The sequence below is a fragment of the Hoplias malabaricus genome, chromosome X2, assembly GCF_029633855.1.
Source record: "Hoplias malabaricus isolate fHopMal1 chromosome X2, fHopMal1.hap1, whole genome shotgun sequence".
NCBI lineage: Eukaryota > Metazoa > Chordata > Actinopteri > Characiformes > Erythrinidae > Hoplias > Hoplias malabaricus.
Genome location: NC_089819.1, coordinates 52,215,170 through 52,237,641, shown reverse-complemented (window position 1 = coordinate 52,237,641; position 22,472 = coordinate 52,215,170). Strand labels below are relative to the sequence as shown.

Sequence of the window (22,472 nt, the reverse complement as noted above, 5' to 3'; positions counted from 1 at the left end):
TGGTGAGTGTCTGGTTCGGTTGGCGCCTCCGAAGGCAGCGCTGCCAGAGAATTCCTGTAAATGAGCCTTTCTTTTTTGATATCAGCCTTACTTTATAATTTATTCACCCTGGAAGTGATTTTCAGGCCTGTGCACTGTTACAGCTTTGTCAAATATATGAGGACAAATGAGTCTGATGCAAATACAAAAAGGATCACAGTCACCCATGGTGAGAGACGTCTACTTAGGCCTGTGATATCCACAGTTTGAAAAATGGGAGTAGAGGAGGTGAAATATCCGTGCTTTCTCCTCGCTCAACATTCACAGTTGATGTGTCCTTGAGCAGAGCACCTAAGCCACATCTACTCCCTAAACAGCTGGGGTGGCTGCCCTCCACCATGGGAGTGTGTGTTTCATGTTTTATGAGGTGTTCAGGCCTTGATTGTCCAGTCCTAAGACTCGTGGCAGTTGCAAGTTCAGGTTCTGTTTGTCTGCTGGAAAAATATCAGAACAAACCTCTATCCTTTTACTGAATGGTCTGATTTAAACCACTTTTGCTTCCCTCTTTAAAAATCTGGTTTGATATCTGGGACCGCAACCATATGCTGCACCCTGCTGGTGTGGGTTCATCTGTGGGTTTCGTCCCTTCTAATGAGCCGAGTGTGGGCAATCTAAGAGGAAATAAAATTTGTATACACCATCAGAAAATTATGTTACTGTGCCCACAAGGGTTTGTTCCCAGTGCCTTCAGTTAGAGAACATCATTGCATCATGTTCAGTTTTAATTGCAGAATTAGAATTGGAAGGTGCATGGATTGCATCGCGTTTCAACACCAGGCTTTTATTTTGTCTTCTTTTTAAAGAGATTTGTTATAAAAGCTTGTAAATATTCACCATTCCTTCTGTAAATGGAATTGTTAACACCTTTAAGGAACACATTCTGACTTTAAGATTTCTGTTGCAGTTTTGAGGGTATATTTATGTTTGTTAATGGGACTGTACCTGTACAGGCCGTTTTTGACTGCTTGATTTTCAGAAGTAACGTTGACACGAGGAGCTTTAAGGTCTGCTTAAACTTTCCCAAAACAGAAAGCTAGCATTCATGATGGTATGGCGGTGCGTTAGTGCACATGGATTGGGTGACATGCACAAGGCACCGTTAATACTGAATGATATATACAGCTTTTGGAGCAAAAGGCTGCCATCCAGACAACGTCTTTTTCGGTTTTTATTTCAAGGCCAATCCAAAACCTGCATGGGTTATAACCTCATAGCCACATATTAAAGAGTCCAAGAGCTAAACTAGTCCAGACTTGCCACACACTGGAAACAACTGGTGCATTATGAAATGAAAAAAGCACAATAGCAGAGGTCCTGAGCTGTTGAGCAGCTGAATCCTTATAACAAGCAAGAACAGGAAAACACTTCACTTCAAAAACGACAGCAGATGGTCTTCTCGGTTCCCAAACACTTGCAGAATGTTGTTAAATGAATAGGTGTTTCAACACAGTGGTAAACATGCCCCTGTTCCAATTGTTTAGGCACATTTTTGCAGGCATCAAATTCAACAAATTAATTAATGAAATTTCTCAGTTTTTAAATGATTTGCTCAGCAAAGTTTTTGTTGGATGTGGTGTTTTTATGTTCACTCCTGTGTTATCCTCCTGCATACAGATATGGCCAGCCTTTATTTACCCAGAGGTTGAAGTACACAGCAGTGTGAACATTGTGAAGTGTGTTGATAAGAATGCGAGGCTGGATCAGTTGGATAAGCTTTGTAGTTTCTTGTGGGTCTGTGACCTGTTACAGGGTGCTGTTGTCAGTTCAGCACACTCAATTTAAAATTTAGTTTAAAAATATTAATATTGTCAAAGCCAATAACTGTTTGATGGTGATATCATGTTTCATGTTTGTTCTGGAAGTTTTTCAGTGGATTTTATACTGTTCATTTTAATATCGGAATTATATCGTATTGACCAAATTTAAGAAATATATTGTGATATAAATTTTGGCCGTATCGTCCAGCCCTAGTTGAATCGTTGATGTTCAGGCAGTGTTTACAGCAGGACTGGATTTGAGAATCTCTCTGACAAATTCGTAGGGTCCTTGTGGTCATTTTAACCTGCTGCCGGGGTTTTCAGTTATAATTACTTGAGTTCCAGTTGCTAAAAGGTCCACACCTCAGGATCTATGCTTGGTCTCAGAGCTGGGCTTCACATTTCTGCTCTTGATTAATGCCCTGATTCGGGGACCCAGTGAAACCCAGTGGTTTAGGTCTGGCCCACTTATAACACTCCGACATTGTCATTGCCCACCACTAGGATAATGTGCACACACGACTAGAAGAGTGAAACTGTGGACGAATGAGAAGGAACCGACAAACTCAGTTAATCAATCAAATAACCACTCATTGATTAATTGATCATAGAAATGAGTTGCAGCCATAATCTAGGTCACTTTTCGACATTTGAATTACAAGACGAGTCCCTGCGTGCTTGCTCTGCGGCACCTGTTTATTATCCTTGTGTCGTCTCTTAAATTTCTTTGTTCTCTCAGCAGGCGGAGGTCCAGACAAGCAGAAAATTGCAGAAACAGTTCCATGTCATGAATCTGTGTACTTGGAAGAGAATAGTCTCTGGATTTTTAGTCAGATTTAAGACCACAACAAGAACTACGAGAAACAAAGCTGTCACTGGGCACAGAATCTCCTCTGTTTTGTTGTGGGGGGGTGGAAGGGCTGGGAAGTGCTGTCTCACTGCTTGACAAGGGGTAAAAAAAGCATCTGGAGAAACTCTGATGAAGGTTCCAGCCATCAGTGATGAGTAGAGACTTATTTAGGCTTGACACGCCTTGTGATTTTAGTTTGTGATCAGGAAAGATGATGATGATATGTTGAGCTCATGATGCATTTGCATCACCTTCCAGACACTTGAGCATGGAGCACCCACCAGGCAAAATAAATTAGGCAAATTTACGGTGGGAACAGCCCTGCTGAAGGACCCACCCTGGCTTGATTGATGGTACAGTCTTGATTAAGAGCTTGCATTATAATCCTCTCCTGGAAGTGCTCCAGATCAGTTATTACCACTGCAAAGGGTTCTTATCTCCTTTATAGCGGTATGTAAATTAATTAGAGCCAGAGCCGCATTGCAGGAGTCACTCACACACACTCACAGAAGTGACTTTTGGTTCACTAAACAGTTCCGTTTGGAAATGAGGAAATGTGAAGGATTTTCCTGCGACAGAAAAGCTCTTTTCCCCTCAGCACTATGTGATTAGAATGTGATTTGGCAGGTCTTTAAGCTCCTCCCACTCTCAGCTTTCATTCAGTTCTCTAAAGGTTTGGTCTCAAACCCTCCCCACGCCGTCTGCATATTCACCTCCTGCGTTTGCAGGACCCTGAGAACCTGTTCTAAAGAACCACCCCCGCTGGATGTCATGGTGAATGAAATGTGAAACGTGTTGTAATTATGAGTGTAAATGTCCATTTATTCAGGAATTTGTTTCAGTGTTGTTTCTTTAGGAAATGATCCGTCAACTTCACCATCGTAATCCAGTTCTGTGCTTTGGCAAGTTCAGTGTTATTGTGTCCACATCTGGCAAAGACCAAACTTCCCGTGGAATTTTTTTTGTTTGTTTGTTTCTATTTTTTGCTTAAAGGGGACATATTATTCAAAACACTTTTTGCGTGATTTTATATTTCTACTTGGGTCTCTGTTCCTATAAACAAAAAAATAAGATTAAGACATCCATCCGTTTTCTGAGAGTTAGTTGAAAGGTGTAATGATTTGAATGCTTCACGAGCCATTTGAATGGCTCCCTTATTGTGATGTCACAATAAGGACATTTGCATAGAACCACCTCTGGCACCACCCATCACCTGCCAACCCCCAGATTAGTTGAAGATCTGCCATTTTGGTCTGCTGGTTTTACAAGTGGGGGGGGGCATGGCCAGCAACAGCTTATTTGCATAAAAGCGACAGAGCCCTTAAACGGCTCGTTCTGAAAGTGACTGAAACTGAGAACTGGTGAGATCTCTTTATGTGAGACTGATTTTGTGCAAAGCACTTCATTAACATATTTTCTATAGCCCCTTGACCTCTAACTTGTTTTAAAAGAGGTCTAATATGTCTCCTTTAAAGGTTTAAAAGCTGATTAATCTGTGGATCTAGAGCCGACCAACTGACACACTGTTAAACAAGACCTTCGTGTCATTTTTTTTAAATGTTAAAGAGCCCTACCCAGAGTTCAGAGAATCCCCTGTGCCCAGATCATATTTACACCCCTAGTTCCTTTCTTCTCAACTAACACCTGATCTCCGTTCCCTGGGGTGAGACGTGACTTTAGCCGTTGTAAGTTCTCCTCGTGCGGGTCGGCTGATCCTCTGTCCTGACGTGTGCAGTGGTTTTGCGCAATTCCACTGTTCCCTGTTTGCTGTAGTACAAAGGAACGCTGTTTTTCTGATCCACCCTCCACATCCTTTCTGCTCTGTTTGCTTGTGAAGGAAAGCCTGTGGAAGCAAGGTGCTGGGACTTGACTAACTGCGGACATTTCTGTGTCTTCTGAGTGGGGGTGAGAGGGCAAACTGGCTTTGTAAAGAATGCAAATAGGACATGTATGGGCCCAGCCTGGGTGTGCGTGCAATCTTAACGGAGTGCCTCCTACGCAGAACCATCTGAGGCATGGTTTCAAATGACTGGTGAAGGATGGACATGGTTTGTGTTTGTCTGGAGTAAAACATGCTGAAACCATAGACAAAGCTATAGATCAGAGGTCTTCAAATCCAGATTTTTGATTCATGTTCCAGGCCAGGATTTCACAATGGCCTGTAGGTCTATACCTGGCCAGTCAAGTGAAACTCTGCTATAGATGATGTAGATGCTATACTCATATTCACTTGTAGGGTAAAGAAAAGCTGGTTTGGTTTGTTTCCGTTTGTTGTGGCTGAGTGTTTCCTGAATATTCCAGTCACGATATCAACATTGTGGGGAAACGTAGCTCTAAGCTCTGCGTCTTTTAAGGTGGAACGGTGTGTTTGAGGGAGAATAACGATGTTGTTTGAACGCGGCTGAAATTGAACTTGTCTGTAATCTTTTATTCACTGTTTGAATCACCACAGAAACTCATTTGTAACTGGAGTTGTTTATTTTTGTAGCACTGTCGCTAATGCAGTTAGCCGTCTCTCGAGTTTGGAGACATTTCCACCCTAAATGAACCGAAACTGAATATTAACTACCTCTGGAGCAGGAATAGAGTGATATCCTCGTCTCGGTTCATGTTTTTCAACGTTTGGAGCTCTGTCCTTTGTCTAAGACGAGAGAGAGAGAGAGAGACACATACCGGACCGAGCCAGTTTGTTTTTTTACTTCGTTTACTGAAACTAGAGCCTTTTTGTTTGTGTTTAAAAAGCCGTAAAGAGTGCCTTTCATGTTTTTTTGTTGAAGCAGAGGCTCAGAAATGGAGCAGTGAGGGAGCTGAAGTCTGTTATTCTCCACAGTCTGCAAAACAATCACCAGCAGATGCAGAGAAATCTTACACACTGCATCTTTAGGCATTTCAGCTTCTCTTTTGTACGTTCTTGTGTTTCAGAATGTCTTCAAAACCCTCTGTGAATTTTAGGCATTTATGAGTTTCTACAGTTGATATCTCAGCATTTCAGACCTGTGTCATTTGTCGGTTTTGTCTTTACTTTTTAATATTTTAACTTTTAAAAATAAGTGAATATTTGTGCGGGGCGGCACGGTGGAGCAGCAGGTAGGTGTCGCAGTCGCACAGCTCCAGGGGCCTGGAGGTTGTGGGTTCAAGTCCTGCTCCGGGTGACTGTCTGTGAGGAGTGTGGTGTGTTCTCTCTGTGTCTGCGTGGGTTTCCTCTGAGTGACTATCTGTGAGGAGTGTGGTTTGTTCTCCCTGTGTCTGCGTGGGTTTCCTCCGGGTGACTGTCTGTGAGGAGTGTGGTGTGTTCTCTCTGTGTCTGCATGGGTTTCCTCCGGGTGACTGTCTGTGAGGAGTGTGGTGTGTTCTCTCTGTGTCTGCGTGGGTTTCCTCCGGGTGACTGTCTGTGAGGAGTGTGGTGTGTTCTCCCTGTGTCTGCGTGGGTTTCCTCCGTGTGACTGACTGTGAGGAGTGTGGTGTGTTCTCCCTGTGTCTGTGTGGGTTTCCTCCGGGTGACTGTCTGTGAGGAGTGTGGTGTGTTCTCCCTGTGTCTGTGTGGGTTTCCTCCGGGTGCTCCGGTTTCCTCCCACAGTCCAAAAACACACGTTTGTAGGTGGATTGGTGACTCAAAAGTGTCCATCGGTGTGAATGTGTGTGTTGCCCTGTGAAGGACTGGCGCCCCCTCCATGGTGTTTTCCTGCCTTGCGCCCAATGATATCCACGGCTTATCTGGGTCTGGGTCGCGGGGGGAGCAGTCAGCTCCTCCTGGGGTATACAGAGGCGTTTCCAGGCCAGTCGAGACATGTAGTCTCTCCAGTGTGTTCTTGGTCTGCCCCGGGGCCTCCTCCCCGTTGGACATGCCCGGAACACCTCACCAGGGAGGCGTCCAGGAGGCATCTGGACCAGATGCCCGAACCACCTCAACTGGCTCCTCTCGACGTGGAGGAGCAGCAGCTCCACTCCGAGTCTCTCCCTGATGTCCGAGCTCCTAACCCTGTCTCTAAGGGAGAGTCCAGACATCCTGCGGAGAAAACTCATTTCAGCTGCTCGTACCCGCGATCTCGTTCTTTCGATCACTACCCAAAGCTCGTGGGTAGATTGAACGGTAAATCGAGAGCTTTGCTTTTCTGCTCAGCTCTCTCTTCACCACAACGGACCGGTACGGAGCCCGCATTACTGCTGACGCTGCACCGCTGTTTAGAATTAGAATCACTTTATTGGCCACTGTGCTGCACACAGAGGAATTTGTTCTGAGTATATAACCCTCTATGCAGTGAAACACACACACACACACACACACACTAGTGAACACTAGGGGGCAGTGAGCACACTGAGTGCCCGGAGCGGTGGGTAGACCTAGCCACGGCGCCCAGGGAGCAGTTGGGGGTTAGGTGCCTTGCTCGAGGATTCTTCAGCTATGACCTGCCGGCTCTGGGGATCGAACCAGCAACCTTCCGGTTACACTCCCAGTCCCCTGCCCACCAGGCCACGGCTGCCCCCCTTTGTGAATCATCTTTGTCTTTCCTGAATCTCCCAAACATACCTATTTCATTTGTAATGCTGAAATGCGCTGTACCAACATGAAGATTGAGAGTTGGGATGTGGAAGAGGGAACTGTAGTAGGTTTATAATAATAATCATCATCATCATCACACTAACACACTCTTCAGTACTGTTCTTCTGAGCTGAGTGGTGTTCCCTCGACTCTCCCTCTACACTTACATCTCTTTCCTCGTGGAGTCGTCTGAAGCGATCTCACTTTAAAGTGGTTCTCTTTAGAGCGTGGACTCGCCCGTCTGCTAAAGGGAGTAGAGCAGCTGGTAATTATGCCATTACTTTTATCAGGTTTAATGGAATGTCTCTTTCCCTGTCGTTACTCGTGCTCCTCCAGCGTGGCTCAGTCGGTGAAAATCTGTGACTAACGTACTGGCTTTCTGAGCAAATTGCCCGCTTTTTGAAGGGACATGTGTGTCGTGTTGCCATGGAGACGAGAGTTAAGCATCCCACGATTGTCCACTGGACCATAAAAGTGAATGTGCTCGTATTGCTGGGCGCTGCGAGGAGACGCTGTAGTGGAAGCTCTTAAAAATGCCCCGTAATGTCCACATCGAGCTGTAAGGGTCTCGTTCAGGGGTTGATTCTGTCTGCCTCTTCTGAGCAGTGTAAACAAAGAGGTTTGGAGCTGAGCTTAGCTGAGTGAGACGTGTCTGCGTGATACTGCACAGTTCTCCAGGGACTGTAAGAGACCAGGCTTTTACCAGTGATTTTCAGAGACGTTCTTCGCTGTTTCCACCTTCACTAATGCTTCAGCAGCTTCTAGTTCTCCTCGAGTTCTTTTAAAAGGCACTTATTCCGAACAAATATCACATTAATGTGGGGACCCCAAACCCACTCAGGTTTTTTGTGATCTTTTAGAAAACATGGGATAAAACAAGACTTACGTAGTTGCCCTGCCACCTGCGTTCATGTGAGAGCATAAAAATGAGGTTAAAACGAGCAAAACAAAAACAAGAAGCGCCGAGTAAAATCTGAGTAGAACATGAGAACGGAGAAGAAAGAGAACAGAGCTAAAACGGCTAATAAACAGAGCTTCTGCTCCTTTGTCCTCACTGCTGTGCACTCGGGGTCGGGGTGAACAGCGAGCGGCTCGTTATCATTTAAAGGAACAGGCGCTGAAAGCAGACGTCCTAAACAGGGCTGTTTAGACAATGCTGTTGGGTTTGGTCCTTGTGATATTTTAACCAAAACAAGTCACAGATGTTTCATTAAGAACTGGGTTCACATCAGTGTTTTCATAAAGGTTTAGTAACGTTTTCCAAACACAGAAATGATTCTCTTCAATGCCAAAGCCTTTCTTACCCTCTTTCCATTAATTTTAAGGCAGTGTGCGCCCCAAAACCCCTGTTACATTTTGACTCGGTGCTGTGAGGGGGTTGAGGCGGATGCTGAGGGGATGGAGTAAGACCCTGTTGTAGATTCTGAGGAAGGTTTGTGTGTGTTGTTTTTCCTGTGTTTAATAACGATAGTAGCACTGGGGCGAGCTGCCAAAGCTGTGCAGCTATTTAGCATCTCAGAGCTGCTCTGGTGTCACCGTGCATTAATGGGATTGATTTTCCCTGTGTGTCTGTGTGTCTCTCTGTTTTCTGTCTGTCTCAAGCCCATACCGCGTCTTCACGAGTGCTGTCTGCAGCGGATCGGCTCTATTTCAGACGTTCATCTGCTATTTAAAAGCTCTGTTTAGCCTTTATTGATGTCGGGGTGGGGGTGGGGGGGTTCTTTGGCTTTCTGAGTGCGCGTTAGTGTGACGTTTTTTTTGAGAAGCAGCTTTGTGCTGCTGGCTCCTCTGCATTTGCACTGCTAATAAATCCCTATGAAAATAGGCCCTTTCTCACTCTACAAAGCAATGCGTTCCCCATTATTACACGTCTGTATCTTTCTGCTCTTTTTCCATTCCTGTCTCATTATCCCCCGCTCCTGTACTGAGGACCTGGCTGTGTCCAGAGACCCTTAAGGTTACTTTTCCTCCTCCTCTCCTCCTCCTACTGGACGTTCGAACCCTGGAGGAGGTGAGAGAGGCTGCTTCAAACACCTGCCCGTGACGCTTTGACTGGAAGGTGCTGAGGAGGCCTTGCACTGATTTTAGAGGGTCATTATGACCGTCCCCAGAGGAGGGACCACAACAGAGACAGCAGCACAGCATGGGTTTTATATCATTTACATGTACACCATTAAATGGGCGGAGCCTCTGTAGCAGTTGGCGTGTGAGGGACGGGATTGGGTCTTAATCGGACTCATTCCTGTTTCACTGGACACCTCCTGCTCCTTTCTCTTTCTCCACTCCTCCATGTTCTTCCAGGGTAGAAGAGGAGTGGAGTGGTAGCAGGAGAGGAGGAGGACAGGAGCAGTGGCTGACCTTACTGCATGCAGTCTTGGAGTGTTAGGATGTCCCTCTCTCGGTTAAAGCCAATCAGGACTCAGCACAGACCTCCGTCATCACGTCATTTACACAATAACACTCTTGGTTAGAGAGAGAGAGAGAGAGAGAGAGACGGACAGAGAGAGAGAGACTGAGGAAGACTCTAAATGTCACAAGGCATCTCTACTCCATGAGCACATGACTTACATTCACTAAAATACGAGGGATCTCTTTACACTACCAGTATCTCTACTGCTACAGCATGTGCCTGCCTTTATACACACACACACACACACACACACACACACAGAGCGGGAGAATGTAATGCCTTTGGAATTGAAATGCGTGTCAGTGTGCCCTGCTTTTTACGAGTAAAGTCACAGCTGATTTATTCTCTTTCTCTCTCCCTCTTTTTTCTCTCCCTCTTTCTCTCTCTCTCTCTTTCTCTCTGCGTTGATGAGTGGCAGGTTTATCGCTGTCTTGCAGGTGAAGGGTCCTCAACACCTCCAGCATGTGTCCATCTGTCTTTTTTTCTCTCTTCTTTTCCTTTAACTTCTCCCTGTGCTCTCTCTATTTTTTTTTTACTTTTATCACCCCATCTGCCTCTCTTTCTTTTCCCCTGTCTCTTCTTTTGCTTCCTGTGTCTCTCTCTCTCTGTCTTTCACTTTTTCACTCCCCCCACTTTTCTCTCTCTCACTCTCTTTTTATCTCAGTTTCCGAAATAAAGTCAGGTGTCAGAGAGAGAGACGACTGTTTAAATGACCACAGAAACTCATGTGTAACTCGTGTTGTTTAGTTTTGTAGCACTGTCGTTAATGCAGTTAGCCGTCTAAGGGTGATATCCTTGTCTTGCTTTGTGCTTTTCAACATTGGTAGTTCTCTTCATTGCCTTTAAAACAAAAGCGCTGAGAGACTAGCATACCGGGCCGAGCCAGTTTGTTTTTCCATTCATTTACAGACACTGGGGATTCGTAAAGACATTAGACTGGTTTCGAGTGCAAACAGCGTGAAGAGGCAGTGAATTGTGATTTTATAAAATATGTTTTTTGATTTGAATCATGAAATACGCCTTTAATAAGCCCACAGTTACGTTTCTGCGCTTCTGTGACCACTCTGGTGTTAAGGGGCCGTCACAAAATCACGAGCATTAGAAAACATGTGTAAACACTTCTTTAGAGAAACAGAAAACAACAGTTAACACTCAGAAAGAAATGACTCCTTCCCTCCTTTTAATCCTGGTTTAACCGTTTCCACACAGTCACCTGATGTGTGACTCTTCTTCTCATCCTCCTCTTCCTCCTCCTTTTTCTTCCACCTCCTCCCTCTTAGTAGCAGTAGTGTTTTGAGGCGTAGGAGTAGTTCCTGTTTTATTTTGTCGTGGGTGTTCTGTTTCTCAGTCTGTGATGATGTTCACACTTGAAATCCACCCCATGGGACCGGAACATGCCACTATTCAGTTTCTTTGAGGTCTCTGTACGTACCCTGAGCTCATCTGACCTGTGTACACTGTAAACACCGTGGCGTTCTGTTGTGTAAGCTGTGTGACCGCACTCGCCTCATAACCTTAAGCACAAAATGGCTGCTCATGCTCCATTATCTGGTCTCCGGACTAGTTCAGCCCCTTCGTGCACAGTGCAGGGGGTCCGTGTGTCTCAGGGATCCCAAATTCACAGTCCACACCTGGGACTCGCGTTCACATGTGTTCAACGTATAGTCTGGGGTCCTGGGTTCAATCCCAAGTCACCTCGGGTCACTCTCTGTGAGTGTGTTCTCCCTGTGCCTGGGTTTCCATCCATAGTCCAACAACTTATGCTGGCATGTGGATTGACTTTTCAAAGCGTCCACAGGTGTGAGTGACTGGGCGAGTGTGTGGTGCCCGGTCCAGTGTATGTTCCTGCTGGTTTCTAGGCAAAGGGAAAGTGTATCAGCGTCACAGACTAAGCCCTCTGCTGAGGTCAGGCTTTTTCTATCCAGTTCTGTACCAGGAAACTGCTTTTGTCCGTCACAGGAAGGATGAAAACAGATGTGTACACACACACACACCCACACACACCCCACTGAAGCTTGGTTTCCTGCCCACCTCCAAAAGTTACACAGTGCAGATTTTGCAGTGCTGAGCTCAGAAAAGCAATGCCAGAGGCTGTTATCTCCCTGTTACGGCTCAGTGAAGCTTCACAATGAATTTCACTGTAATTTTAGGGTCAAAATACTACCTCAGTACCGCCCCTTTAAGTGATCTTTATCCGAACCAGGTCCTACACAGTTGTAGACAGTTGTAGAGAGTCGCATTTCCTCTGTATTTCTCTAGAGTGTTTGAAGTTGCAGTTGTGGAGGACTGAATGCTTTGCTCTTTCTTTTGCAAGTGGAGTGTCTTGGATCTAATCAGTGCAAAGTGTCTCTAAGTGTCTCACACAGTGGCAGAAATAGCCATGGATTGTTTTCTGCTCCTGTTTTTGTTACTTTGTGTGTGTGTGTGTGTGTGTGTGTGTGTGTGAGAGAGAGAGAAAGAGAGAGAGAGAGAGAGAGAGAGAGAGAAAATGTCCTGTATCTCTGTAAAGGAAGCTGGTGCTGGAGTTACTGACTGCAGTGCCATCAGGGAGACGCCAAGGAACATTCAGACTCATAATTCATAAAAGCGAGACGAATGCTTTGTGAGCTCTGAGTAATGAGCGATCATGTTGGAGCTTATGAGCAGAGGCAGAAACACAGCGCTGTGTTTTATCCCAATGCTCCAGCAGAGATCCTGCCTGACCGGAGCAGAGCTTATTGTAGCTGTGTTACTGACCCCGCTGGTGGGCTCTGTTAGTAGAGCTATCACAATCTAGACCTGGGGAGGTTTGATATTGCAGAAGATATGAATTTGTGTGTGTGTGTGTGTGTGTGTGTGTGTGTGTGTGCGCGTGTGCTGGGAGTATTTCGAGGAGTGTTTCTGTGGGTGTTGTAATTAACGAAGGCCTTTACTCTGTCCAGTAAATATAATAATTATGTAATATTAATGTAATGGAATAATAATGCAGCTCATTCAAGGAGGTTTTCTTGAATACCATGCTGTGTCAAGCTCTTACGAGAATGCATGAGTCTTTTATACAAAGTATATTACAGTTAACCCTTCCATATCAAGGGGGATAGGGGCTAGGTGCCCCCCCGGGATCTGGACAGTCACCCGGAGGAAACCCACGCAGACACAAGGAGAACACACCACACACCACACTCCTCACAGACAGTCACCCGGAGGAAACCCACGCAGACACAGGGAGAACACACCACACTCCTCACAGACACTCACCCGGAGCGTGAATAGGACCCACAACCTTCAGGCCCCTGGAGCTTGGGCATGTAACTGGAAGGTTGCTGCTTCGATCCCCAGAGCCAGCAGGTTATGACTGAAGTGCCCTTGAGCAAGGAACATAACCCCCAACTGCTCCCAGGGAGCCGTGGCTAGGTCCGCCCACTGCTCCGGGCGTCTGTGCTTACTGCCCCCTACTGTTCACTAGTGTGTGTGTGTGTGTGTGTGTGTGTACTGCACGAATTGGGTTAAATGTGGAGACCAATAAAGTGATTTCACTTCTGATTCTATTATACAGTTCTATATATAATTCAGGCATTTCTGTGTTTATGTCCTTTTCCGTTGTCGTCTACGGCTCATGGAAATCTCCCTTGAGTCCTGTGACATATTGATGTGGTATTTAATAAATAAACACTTATAGTCTGAATCAGTGGATTCATCCTGTGTATCAGAGTGTTATAACTGCATTGGGATGTACTCTTCATATCTGTCTCCTGAAGCTCCTAGAGTTAAGTCTATTTTCATCCCTTTTTTTTCTATTCTTTTACTCTTTCCAGGTCAGTTTGCCAATCGTCTGAATAAATACATCCGTCACTATGAGGGCTTGTCCTACGATACCGCTGCCCTGCACAGTAAGCACCAGAGAGCTAAAAGAGCCGTCACTCATGAGGATAAATACGTCCACCTCGAATTCCAGTCCCACGGCAGGTGAGTACCCTGCTCTGCTTCGCTTCTCTGAGATGGCTCTTCTTGTACAATCTGACGTACATTCACAAAAATCACCTTCTCCTTTGGAAAAGGATTTGCTCCAAGTGAAATATTTTTAAAACATCCTCCTCCGTTTGATCCCTGGCGAGGGCACAGTCTGTGGCTCGGAGATCAAGGGAGCACGAGTCCTTCCTCTCTGTGTGGGTAGAGCGCCTTCCCCTGTTCCTCCACCAACACACAGACTGGTGCTCCTCAGTGCACAACGGCAGAGTGCTCTCCTCCAAGCATGCTGAGCTTTCCATTAATGAGCTGTGGGTTGAAAAGGTGATTAGTAGATAGAGTTGGATGTGAATACATTGGTGGACAGTTTGTTGTGAATCCAGACGGTGGGATAAGAGTGGGTTAATGTAATGGATACGCTTTGTTTCCCAGGTTGGAGCTGAGGTGGTGGCATTCCCTGTAGGTTTAGTTAAACACGCACCATGATCCGGGTATCATCCACCAGTTGTTTTTTTTTAATTCATAGAAATTCATTCATTCACTCTTCCATTCATCTTCTGTCAGGATCTGTGTCCTTGTCAGGGTCGCAGTGGGTCTACGCAAAATCACTGGGTACAAGACAGGAACACGCCCTGGACGAGGCATCACACACTCACCCTGTCACTCACTCACACACACTCTCATACACACACAGTTTTGCTCAGCCACAGCTACGCCACATACCACTGCGTGTGCTTGGAATGTAGGAGGAAACCTGAGCACCTGGAGGAAACCCCTACACGCACAGGGAGAACACACCACATTCCTCACAGACGGAAATGCAGTTAGAACAAACATTCCTGGCGATAGCAGAGATTCTTATCATTCTTGGTCCTCGAGACGCCGTCTGCTCTTTCCTGGAAGGAGTTCATAGATTTTGGAAAATAATTTGGGAACATTTAAAGGCATTTTATATGAAGTTTGTGTTTTCAGGGACCGTGTGATGGTGTGAGCTTGTGGCATGTGATTTTGCCTGAAGCACAGACAAACACACACACACACATTCGCGAGCTCTTTGTCAAAACCCGCACACTCTCTGGTTTCTACTTTAGCTTCGTGCCAGTTTCCCCTGAAGCCGTTTTCTGTAGTGACACACAGCGCAAGTGTGGGCTACAGTTTGACATTTACTTTAAAGCAGCAGTTTCAGTTTGTTCGGTCCTTCCCGCCCTGCCGCTCTGCTCAGGTTAGAGGACGCCAGCGGCCGGTGTTTCCCTGCTTCGCTGTGGTCGCTGACATCGCATTCATCAGACAGTGGTGGGATGTCATCTGATTCCTTTAGTCTCTGCTGCTTTGCCCCAACACTGTCCACACGAGCCTGTGTTTCTCTTATTTCTCCTATGGCCACGTTTACTGAACGAGAACCTGGGGGAGCAGGGCAGGAAGCGTTGGGCCGAATGGGTTCTGGGCTGGTAGGTTTCATTTGTTAAAGTATGAAGAAAAACAATGCAACACCTTGTCTCCTTACACTGCTGTTCCGAAAAGTGTTTCATTCTTAGCAACTGGTGTGTGAATAGTTTCTGGGCTGTTTCCTGAACAGGTACAATCTCAGATTGAGGGTTAGGAGTCCCTTTGTGTCTGGGGCCACTCTGAAGCCTATATTTAGTGAGGCCTCAGGTCCTTCCCTCATCCTGCTCATTGTTAACCCACTGGGCCACGTCCAGCACACGTCTGTCTTTTGTGAACAAGATAGAATTGAAATGATTTCGTGCGTACTGTAGAGAGCCGAAGCGGAGTGATCTTCCCGCCCTGTACGCAGGGATGTGAGGGAGTTTGATACTCGACTAGGTTTAGGTTTACCCTGGTGGAATTCAAAACACAGACTTTGGAACTGAAGGAATTCACTTGCTTTTGTAAGTGGAAGCACGGCAGTTAGGAAGCTAACAATCGGCAGTATCCCAGAACTCCAACCAGCAACACCCGGAGGAATACCTCGGAAAACCTGTTTCATTATTCAAAAGGGTTTTAAAAATAGGTTCCAAGAATATCTGCGCTCTTTCAGCAGGGTGAAGACTTTGTGGTGATTATGGGATGTGAGGTGAATGACAGAGGTCTCAGGGTTTACACACACAGTCTTGGACGTCCCAGATTACAGTTTTATAAAAATGATATGCTTCATAAACATGAGTTGTGTGAAGAAACAAAGTGCAGCTCCAGTGTGAGGAGAAAGCCCCTCATTAAGAAGCTCTTACGGTTCCCGTGCACAGAAATCTGTATAAACAACAATAATCAGCTCTCAGACGGAGACGTCGTGGGATGCTCTGACAGTTGTCATTATGCGTGTTTTGATAACGACTTTCACGCAAAATGAAATCCTTTCTACTTTTAAATGCAACACGTTCACAGCCTTAAAGGCTAAGCACCACTTAATGGACCTCCATGAATATTGCACATTATTGTAGTTACTGACAGATATAAGTATGAATTAAAATGAAAATAGCTGCTTAATTTGCTTTAAAACTACAATTTTATTAAATTGACGGAAAAACCCGAGCTCTCTACGGAAATTCTTGAACGCGACCGTGACGTCACTGGTGGACAACAGCTGAACAACGCCGCGGTAAAACACCGTTATGACTGACTGTTATGACAGTATCTAGCTAAATAACCAACATTATTCATGACAATAGCCTAGCAATAAGCTAAACTCAAATGTAGAGGTACCGTTATTCTTGTAAATGTGATCGAAGTCGAACTCGAATTCATCCGACACTATAAACCTCCGTAATGCAGCTACGTAGCCGAGTATAATCTGAGCACCGAGTTTAGCGAGTCAAGCTAACGTTAACTAACACCAACTAAAACAGGCGAAGTGAGTGTCCTTACCCTGTTTACCTCCATGTTACAGAGGCTCTTGAACACCTTTCGTTGGTGTCCTTACATGCCCATATTGTTGGAAAAGCGCCAGTGAAATGAGCTACAGATAACGGAGTGAGCGGATGGTCCTTTCCAAAGTGTCCGTTTAAAGTGGACAAATTTAGTCCATTTTCTGGATATTTTGGGATCTTTGGGTCATTTGTTCACAGATGTCCCACTGTACATTGAATGATTGCAGCCAAAAACAACACACCCTTTTGTCATTTCGCATTAAATTAAGTGCAGCTTCTAGAGTGTTGTCCACCGTCTACGTCACAGGCAAGACGCCTATTAGAGTTTCCCAACACCGTTGGGGGGGGACCAACCGTCTTTTAAACCTTATTCCTTCAATTAGTAAGAAATAACATGTTTTCTGACTCTCAATAAACACAAGTTAGGAACTCAACCACTGTATTTATTTGTTTGACACTTTCATAGATCTAAGTCAGGCTAAGATCAGCAGGTTAAGTTTACCAGTGTATTCTGTGTTTGCACTGAGCTGCTCACATTCACAGTCATGCACTCAGCTTGGGCAGTCAGCGCAGACGTGCACAAATCACTGAAAACGACAGTCGGGGGCAGTCTGCACAGAGGGAATTTATGTGGTAAAGGTAGGGAATATCAGTAAATATACTTGTAAGGACGTTATTGCGCTGTGATTAAGAAGGATTGGTGCTGTAATGTGTGAAATGAACACGGAACAAAGGAACCACACGACTGTGACACAACTGCAGCCGAGTCCTGTTCCTTTCTCTTTCTCTCTCTTCACGTGTTTTGCACTGGAGTTCCCAGTGAGTGTGTGCGTGTGTGTGTGTGTGTGTGTGAGCCAATTACACCTAACACAGAGGGTGCATATGGTACTGCTGCTTCTATATTTAATAGAACATGGTGTTGTGAGGAAAAAAAAGCGCAAGTTTCTTCACTGGAAAGCTCCTGCTTTCTTTTCCAACATCTGAGAGAGCTTTTGAAGCCATTGTGCTCAGAAATGACAGTTGGGTATTGTGTATGTGGTTTTAGAGTGTCAATTAGTGTGTGTGTGTGTGTGTGTGCGTGCCACTAACTCTCCCTGTCGTCAGTCTCTGGCTCAGTGTGGAAAGTCACTCAGCCTCTGAGAGATGAAATGATGCAGTGTTCCTTTCTCCTCTTGCATTATTCATGACTCTCCCTCATTATGTTTCTACGCTGAATTCGATCAAATGTTTGATGAGGTTTCCTTTAAAAAAAAGTATTACACGTAGCCAACACTTTCCCACAGTAAACAATGCACTCGTGTTGGTAATTAGTTTTAATGGAGTGATGAAAAAGAGTCATTGAGAGGCACTGATACAATTCAATATCATGAAATGTGTCCCTGTGTTTGATGATAGATATTTCCACTGGACGTCTTAAGAAACTGTCACTTGTTAATTTGCGGATCTGGAGCTCACTAACAAACAACCTGTGATAGAAAAGCACTCAGTCAGTGTTTGGGGGGGCTGTCTGAGTCTGAAAACATGAGAGCACGAAGACCAGGTCCCACAGAGTGAAGCGAACACAACGAATGTAGAGAAGAGAGAGAACTGAGCAAAAACAGCTAAAAAGCAGACCACCTTCCCCTCTGCTCCTGGGCTCTTGTTATAAAGATAAGTGGCTCATTATCATTTAAAGGAACAGGCTCTGAAACTGTTCGTCCTGAAAAGGCTGCTGTGATGTTTGGTGCTTGTGGTATTTTGACCAAAGTAGGTCACGTCATTAAAGTGCCTTTCACTTATCAACTTTGGGGAAACTCCAGAGTGCAGGGTCCAGGGATGTCCCAGAGCGGGTGTAGAGGTTTTCTGTGTCGTACAGTGGCAAATGCTCCTGTGCAGTGCGTACAGGAGAAACTCCGGAACATTAGCGGTTCTGTTCTCACATGCCTTGACTCTGTAGGATAAAGACAGTGTAAGGTGCGGGACAAATGCTGCAGCTCCAGAACTCGCTCTCCCTCTGGAAAGGTGTAGAATATGTCCCTGTTTATTTAATGTATGTGTTTAAAAGAGGGTTTGTTTCTCTCCAAAGAGTTAATAGTGATTTCTGAGGAGTGTGTGTTTGTGTGTGTGTAAAGTGTACTGCAATGGAACATTTTTTTTTAAATCACAGTCCACTGTTCTGGCCCTAAATGCCCTCTTTTTTGTGTGGGTCCGCCTACAGCTAGCATCCATTCATCGCTAAATAGCCCCAGTGTGTATCTCGCGTGCACACACACACACACACACACACACACACACACACACACGTACACATGCACAGCGTACTCATTGACACACTGCCCGACACATGAGTACAATAGAATTTGACTCCTATTTTTCAACTAATTTAGAATAAATTAAAGATTTTGTTACTGTTTATCACCCAATCCCAAGGGTTTTCTCTCAACCCTCAGCTTCAGGTTCATCCAAGTGTAGCCCACATGTTAGGAGCAGGTTGTAAATGATGATCCGGCGCTTTCGTGGTCCTCATTAAGCTTGAAAACCATTAAGCTTTAATCAGTGGACGACGTGAATGTCACTGAGTGCTCACCCCAGGTTACAATGTCTATGACTTGTTTGGACAGTCACTAACACTGCCCCTGATATTACATGTTGTTTTCCTTTAAATAAAGCTCTTTTGTCTTTGTGTGTTTGGTTTAGAAACCTCATGTATGTTGAAAATATTCAGAGAAGTGAGGTGAAGCCAACTCAGGACTGAAATGTGAGATGTGTGAAGGGAATGGACTCCTGGTGCTGCTCCAGTGGGGGAAAGCTTTTCTCCTTCTCTCAGCGTAGATCTGGGAAACCCCTGATCTCAGCTCTCAGCCTCTGACACACACACACACACACACACACACCTCAAGTATCTTATAGAGAGAATGAAAAGTTAGTGTAGCAGAGAGAGAGAGAGATATGGAGGCTGCTGGATATAAGGTGTGTTCTTTTAGGAGCCTTGAGCTTTAGGTGGCTGCAGTAATCTTTCCCAGATGAGACCGCTGCTTCCTCTGTGATTTAAGCAGCTGTTTTGGTTCATTCTTTTTTATTTTCATTTCAACAGTAAACTGCTTCTTGTTTACTGCGTAAGGATCTCCAGCGTCGTTAGCACCTCATCAACACCTTCAGCACAGAAACCGGCAGTGTTGATGCACTGAAGGCAGTTTTGTGATGAATAGTGGATGAGCCGAGGTGTCCGCTCTTGCCTTTTTCTTCCTGCGGCTTTAGCTCCATGTCTGGTCCGTCCAGTCCTAGCCTGGGGCTTTCCTCCTGGCTCCCTGGAGCTCCCTGACGCTCCCTGACCGAGACGTGTGATGCCTTCAGGGCCAGCCACATTCATTTAATAAACACCAGGGCTCTAACCATGGGGTAATGGACAAAATCTATCTTCAGACTTTTAGACTTTAAGAAAAGGACAGAGATGAACTAAGAGAGACACATTTTTAAATAATAAATCAACATTTTAATGACAGAAAAGCTTCAACCAACTCTTGGGAAAAACGCAGGACTATCCAATGTGTCAAAGCAAACACAGAAGGGTCTGACTGACAGTACAGATACAACCTGAAGCCTTTAGCTTTCACACAAACCTTGTTTCTTCCAGAATATTAAAAACACTGTACATACGGAGGCAGCATAAGTTGGTCTCACCAAACGAGGTGATCTCAGTCTGGATCAAACTGAACCTAGGTGGGGTACGTCTGCAGTTTGAAAAACTAGTGGATGGGTCGGACTTTCGGACCAATCACCGGACATTGAGGCAGTGTAAATGACAGAGACGGATGTGAATTACGGTGCTTTTTCACTGCGTGGAACCTACACAACTCTGGCCAAATCTGGTGCCTGGTCCCTGGAACCGGGTAAGTTTTCAGTCCCAGCTTACTCCTGGTTCCAACCGGGCAGAGTACGTACTAAATGGTGAGGTGTAAACCCTGCAGAGCTCTGATTGGCCAGAGAGACATGTCAGTCACCACAAAATAGCCCAGTAAACATTTAGACGTTGATTCAACGTTGAAATAACGTAATGACTGCCGTCTAATCAACGTTCTCTTAAGGTTGAAAATGAAAGTTGAAAAGACGTCCAAACACAGACATTGAAAATACGACTATTAGACGTATTTTGGACGTCCGTTGACGTTATTAATTGGTCCCGAAATAAATTACTCGTATAAAACGTATTTTGGATGTCCACTGACGTTATCGATTGGTCACCACTTAACTAACTTATTAAGATGGATTTTGAACGTCCATTGACGTTTAAAATATGTCCTTGACGGACAGACTACTTTTAAACCTATTTTGAACGTCCAGGGACGTTCCTTGTTTACTGAGAGAGTTCATTCAGATCCAGCACAAACCGGAGCATCGTGGGTGCCGTTTGTGAAATCTCTTAAGTTTATAGCACTTTTATTTTTATTGAACTCACAACGGCAGCTCGTAACTTTACCTCACGTTGTTTTGAAAAGCTTTATATGCTCCTTGGGCTGATGGCCGATGAAAATTTTTGGCAAAAGCTGAACAAGTATAACTGATCTGTGAGAACCGGGGCATGGAGCCATGTTTAATCCAAAAAACTAAAACAACAAGCGAATGCACAATGAGTAAACGGCGCCTAACTTTAGCACCGTTGTTGTTGTTGTGATGGTTTTCAAAGTCAGCGGTTCCTGTTAGAGATGGGGTTTTGCGAAACATCACTGGCTCCATTTAAAGCGAGCTGAGCCGTGTCGAGTCGAGTCGTGAAGAGCCGGACCCATGCAGTGATTTACTCACTGCCTTCGCTCCAGAAAAGTGTAGAAAACATGTAAAAACCTTTAACTGTAAATTCAGTACATAACCAAACCCTGCTGCCCTCGGTGAAAACGGCATCGTCGGTGAATAGCGAACTTCATTAGGTATAAAAACCCTTTCTCAGTAGGTCTGCTTTAATGCTTTAACACACACAGATTGTGCACAAGACGGAGAATAACACATTACACCTCTCTCCAGTCTCACACATCCGTTGTCTTGGTTTTTATTTAGTTTCAGGTCACATTTAAACAGCTGTGGTTCCCCCTGTGTTACTTCTGCTTCACCCCACACACTAGCACTAGTTAGTGATTATTCATATCAATATGGCATTCCAAAAGACTGTGAGGTCTGTTATTATTAGCTCCAGTTATTAGGAGTTAACTGAGGAGAGCAGGAGAGAAACAGAGGGTACTCTGTAGTAAGTGTCTCTCTGTTGGAGCTTAAATACGTCTGGACCTGTTTTGCTCTCTCTGTCCTTGTGGTACTCCCCATGCTGGCTTTAATGATGTCATCAAAGCTGCCAGCGATGAAACGGCACCCACGATGCTTTGTACCTCCCCAGGGCCAAGCTGGAGGTCAGCCATGTTGGCGTATCACCGCGAAGCCTGGCCTGAATGACCGCGTTTGTGTCTGAAGTGAAACTGGATTCTTTTTTCGTGGTGACTGCTGAAGATGGTTTGCCCATTGACCTGCAGCATCGAGTCATACGTCATCTGTACCGATGTTTCCACGAAGAGATTATACAGCAATGGAAAGAATGCGAGCATTGTTAATTATTTGTTAAAAATTGTTGTCAGAATCATGAGGTCAAAACATGCCAGCCAATCAGAGCCAGGCATTTTAAGAAATGTATTTTTTAATGTGAAATATTACGAAGTAGTTACCTTTTTAGTAAATGTGCACTTTAAAGTTGTCCCGCCCCCTTGTCTGAGTCTCTCCAATCACAGTGCTGGACCCGCATTTATGTGGGAGTGGAAAGACGAGGCACCTCAACGGGCGTGGAGAAATAAGAACACTGAGCAAAACCTGAGAAAACAGCAATGGAGAACAAAGACAACAGAGCGAAAACAGCTAAAAAAAGAGCTTCTGCTCCTCGCGCCTCAGGTGAGGTGTGAGAAGTGAGCAGGTCATTATCGTTTAAAGGAACGGGTGCAGAAAAGGGTTGTTTAGACAGGGGGAGAGCGCTGCTGCTGCATTTGGTCCTTGTGGTGTTTTGGCCATCGGTTTCATTTAGTGAAAATGTTTTGTTCGTTGGCTCGTTTTGTTACAA

General features: G+C 45.1%; 1 protein-coding gene across 1 annotated transcript in view; it reads left to right on the top strand.

Annotated features, from left to right (window-relative positions):
- The window catches only part of LOC136676179 (disintegrin and metalloproteinase domain-containing protein 10-like), a 99,870-nt gene that overhangs the window by 15,038 nt on the left and 62,360 nt on the right, over window positions 1-22,472 (top strand). The window contains exon 2 of the mRNA XM_066653020.1: window positions 13,391-13,541. Within this exon, the coding sequence (XP_066509117.1) occupies window positions 13,391-13,541 (151 nt within the window). The remainder of the gene's footprint in view (window positions 1-13,390; window positions 13,542-22,472) is intronic.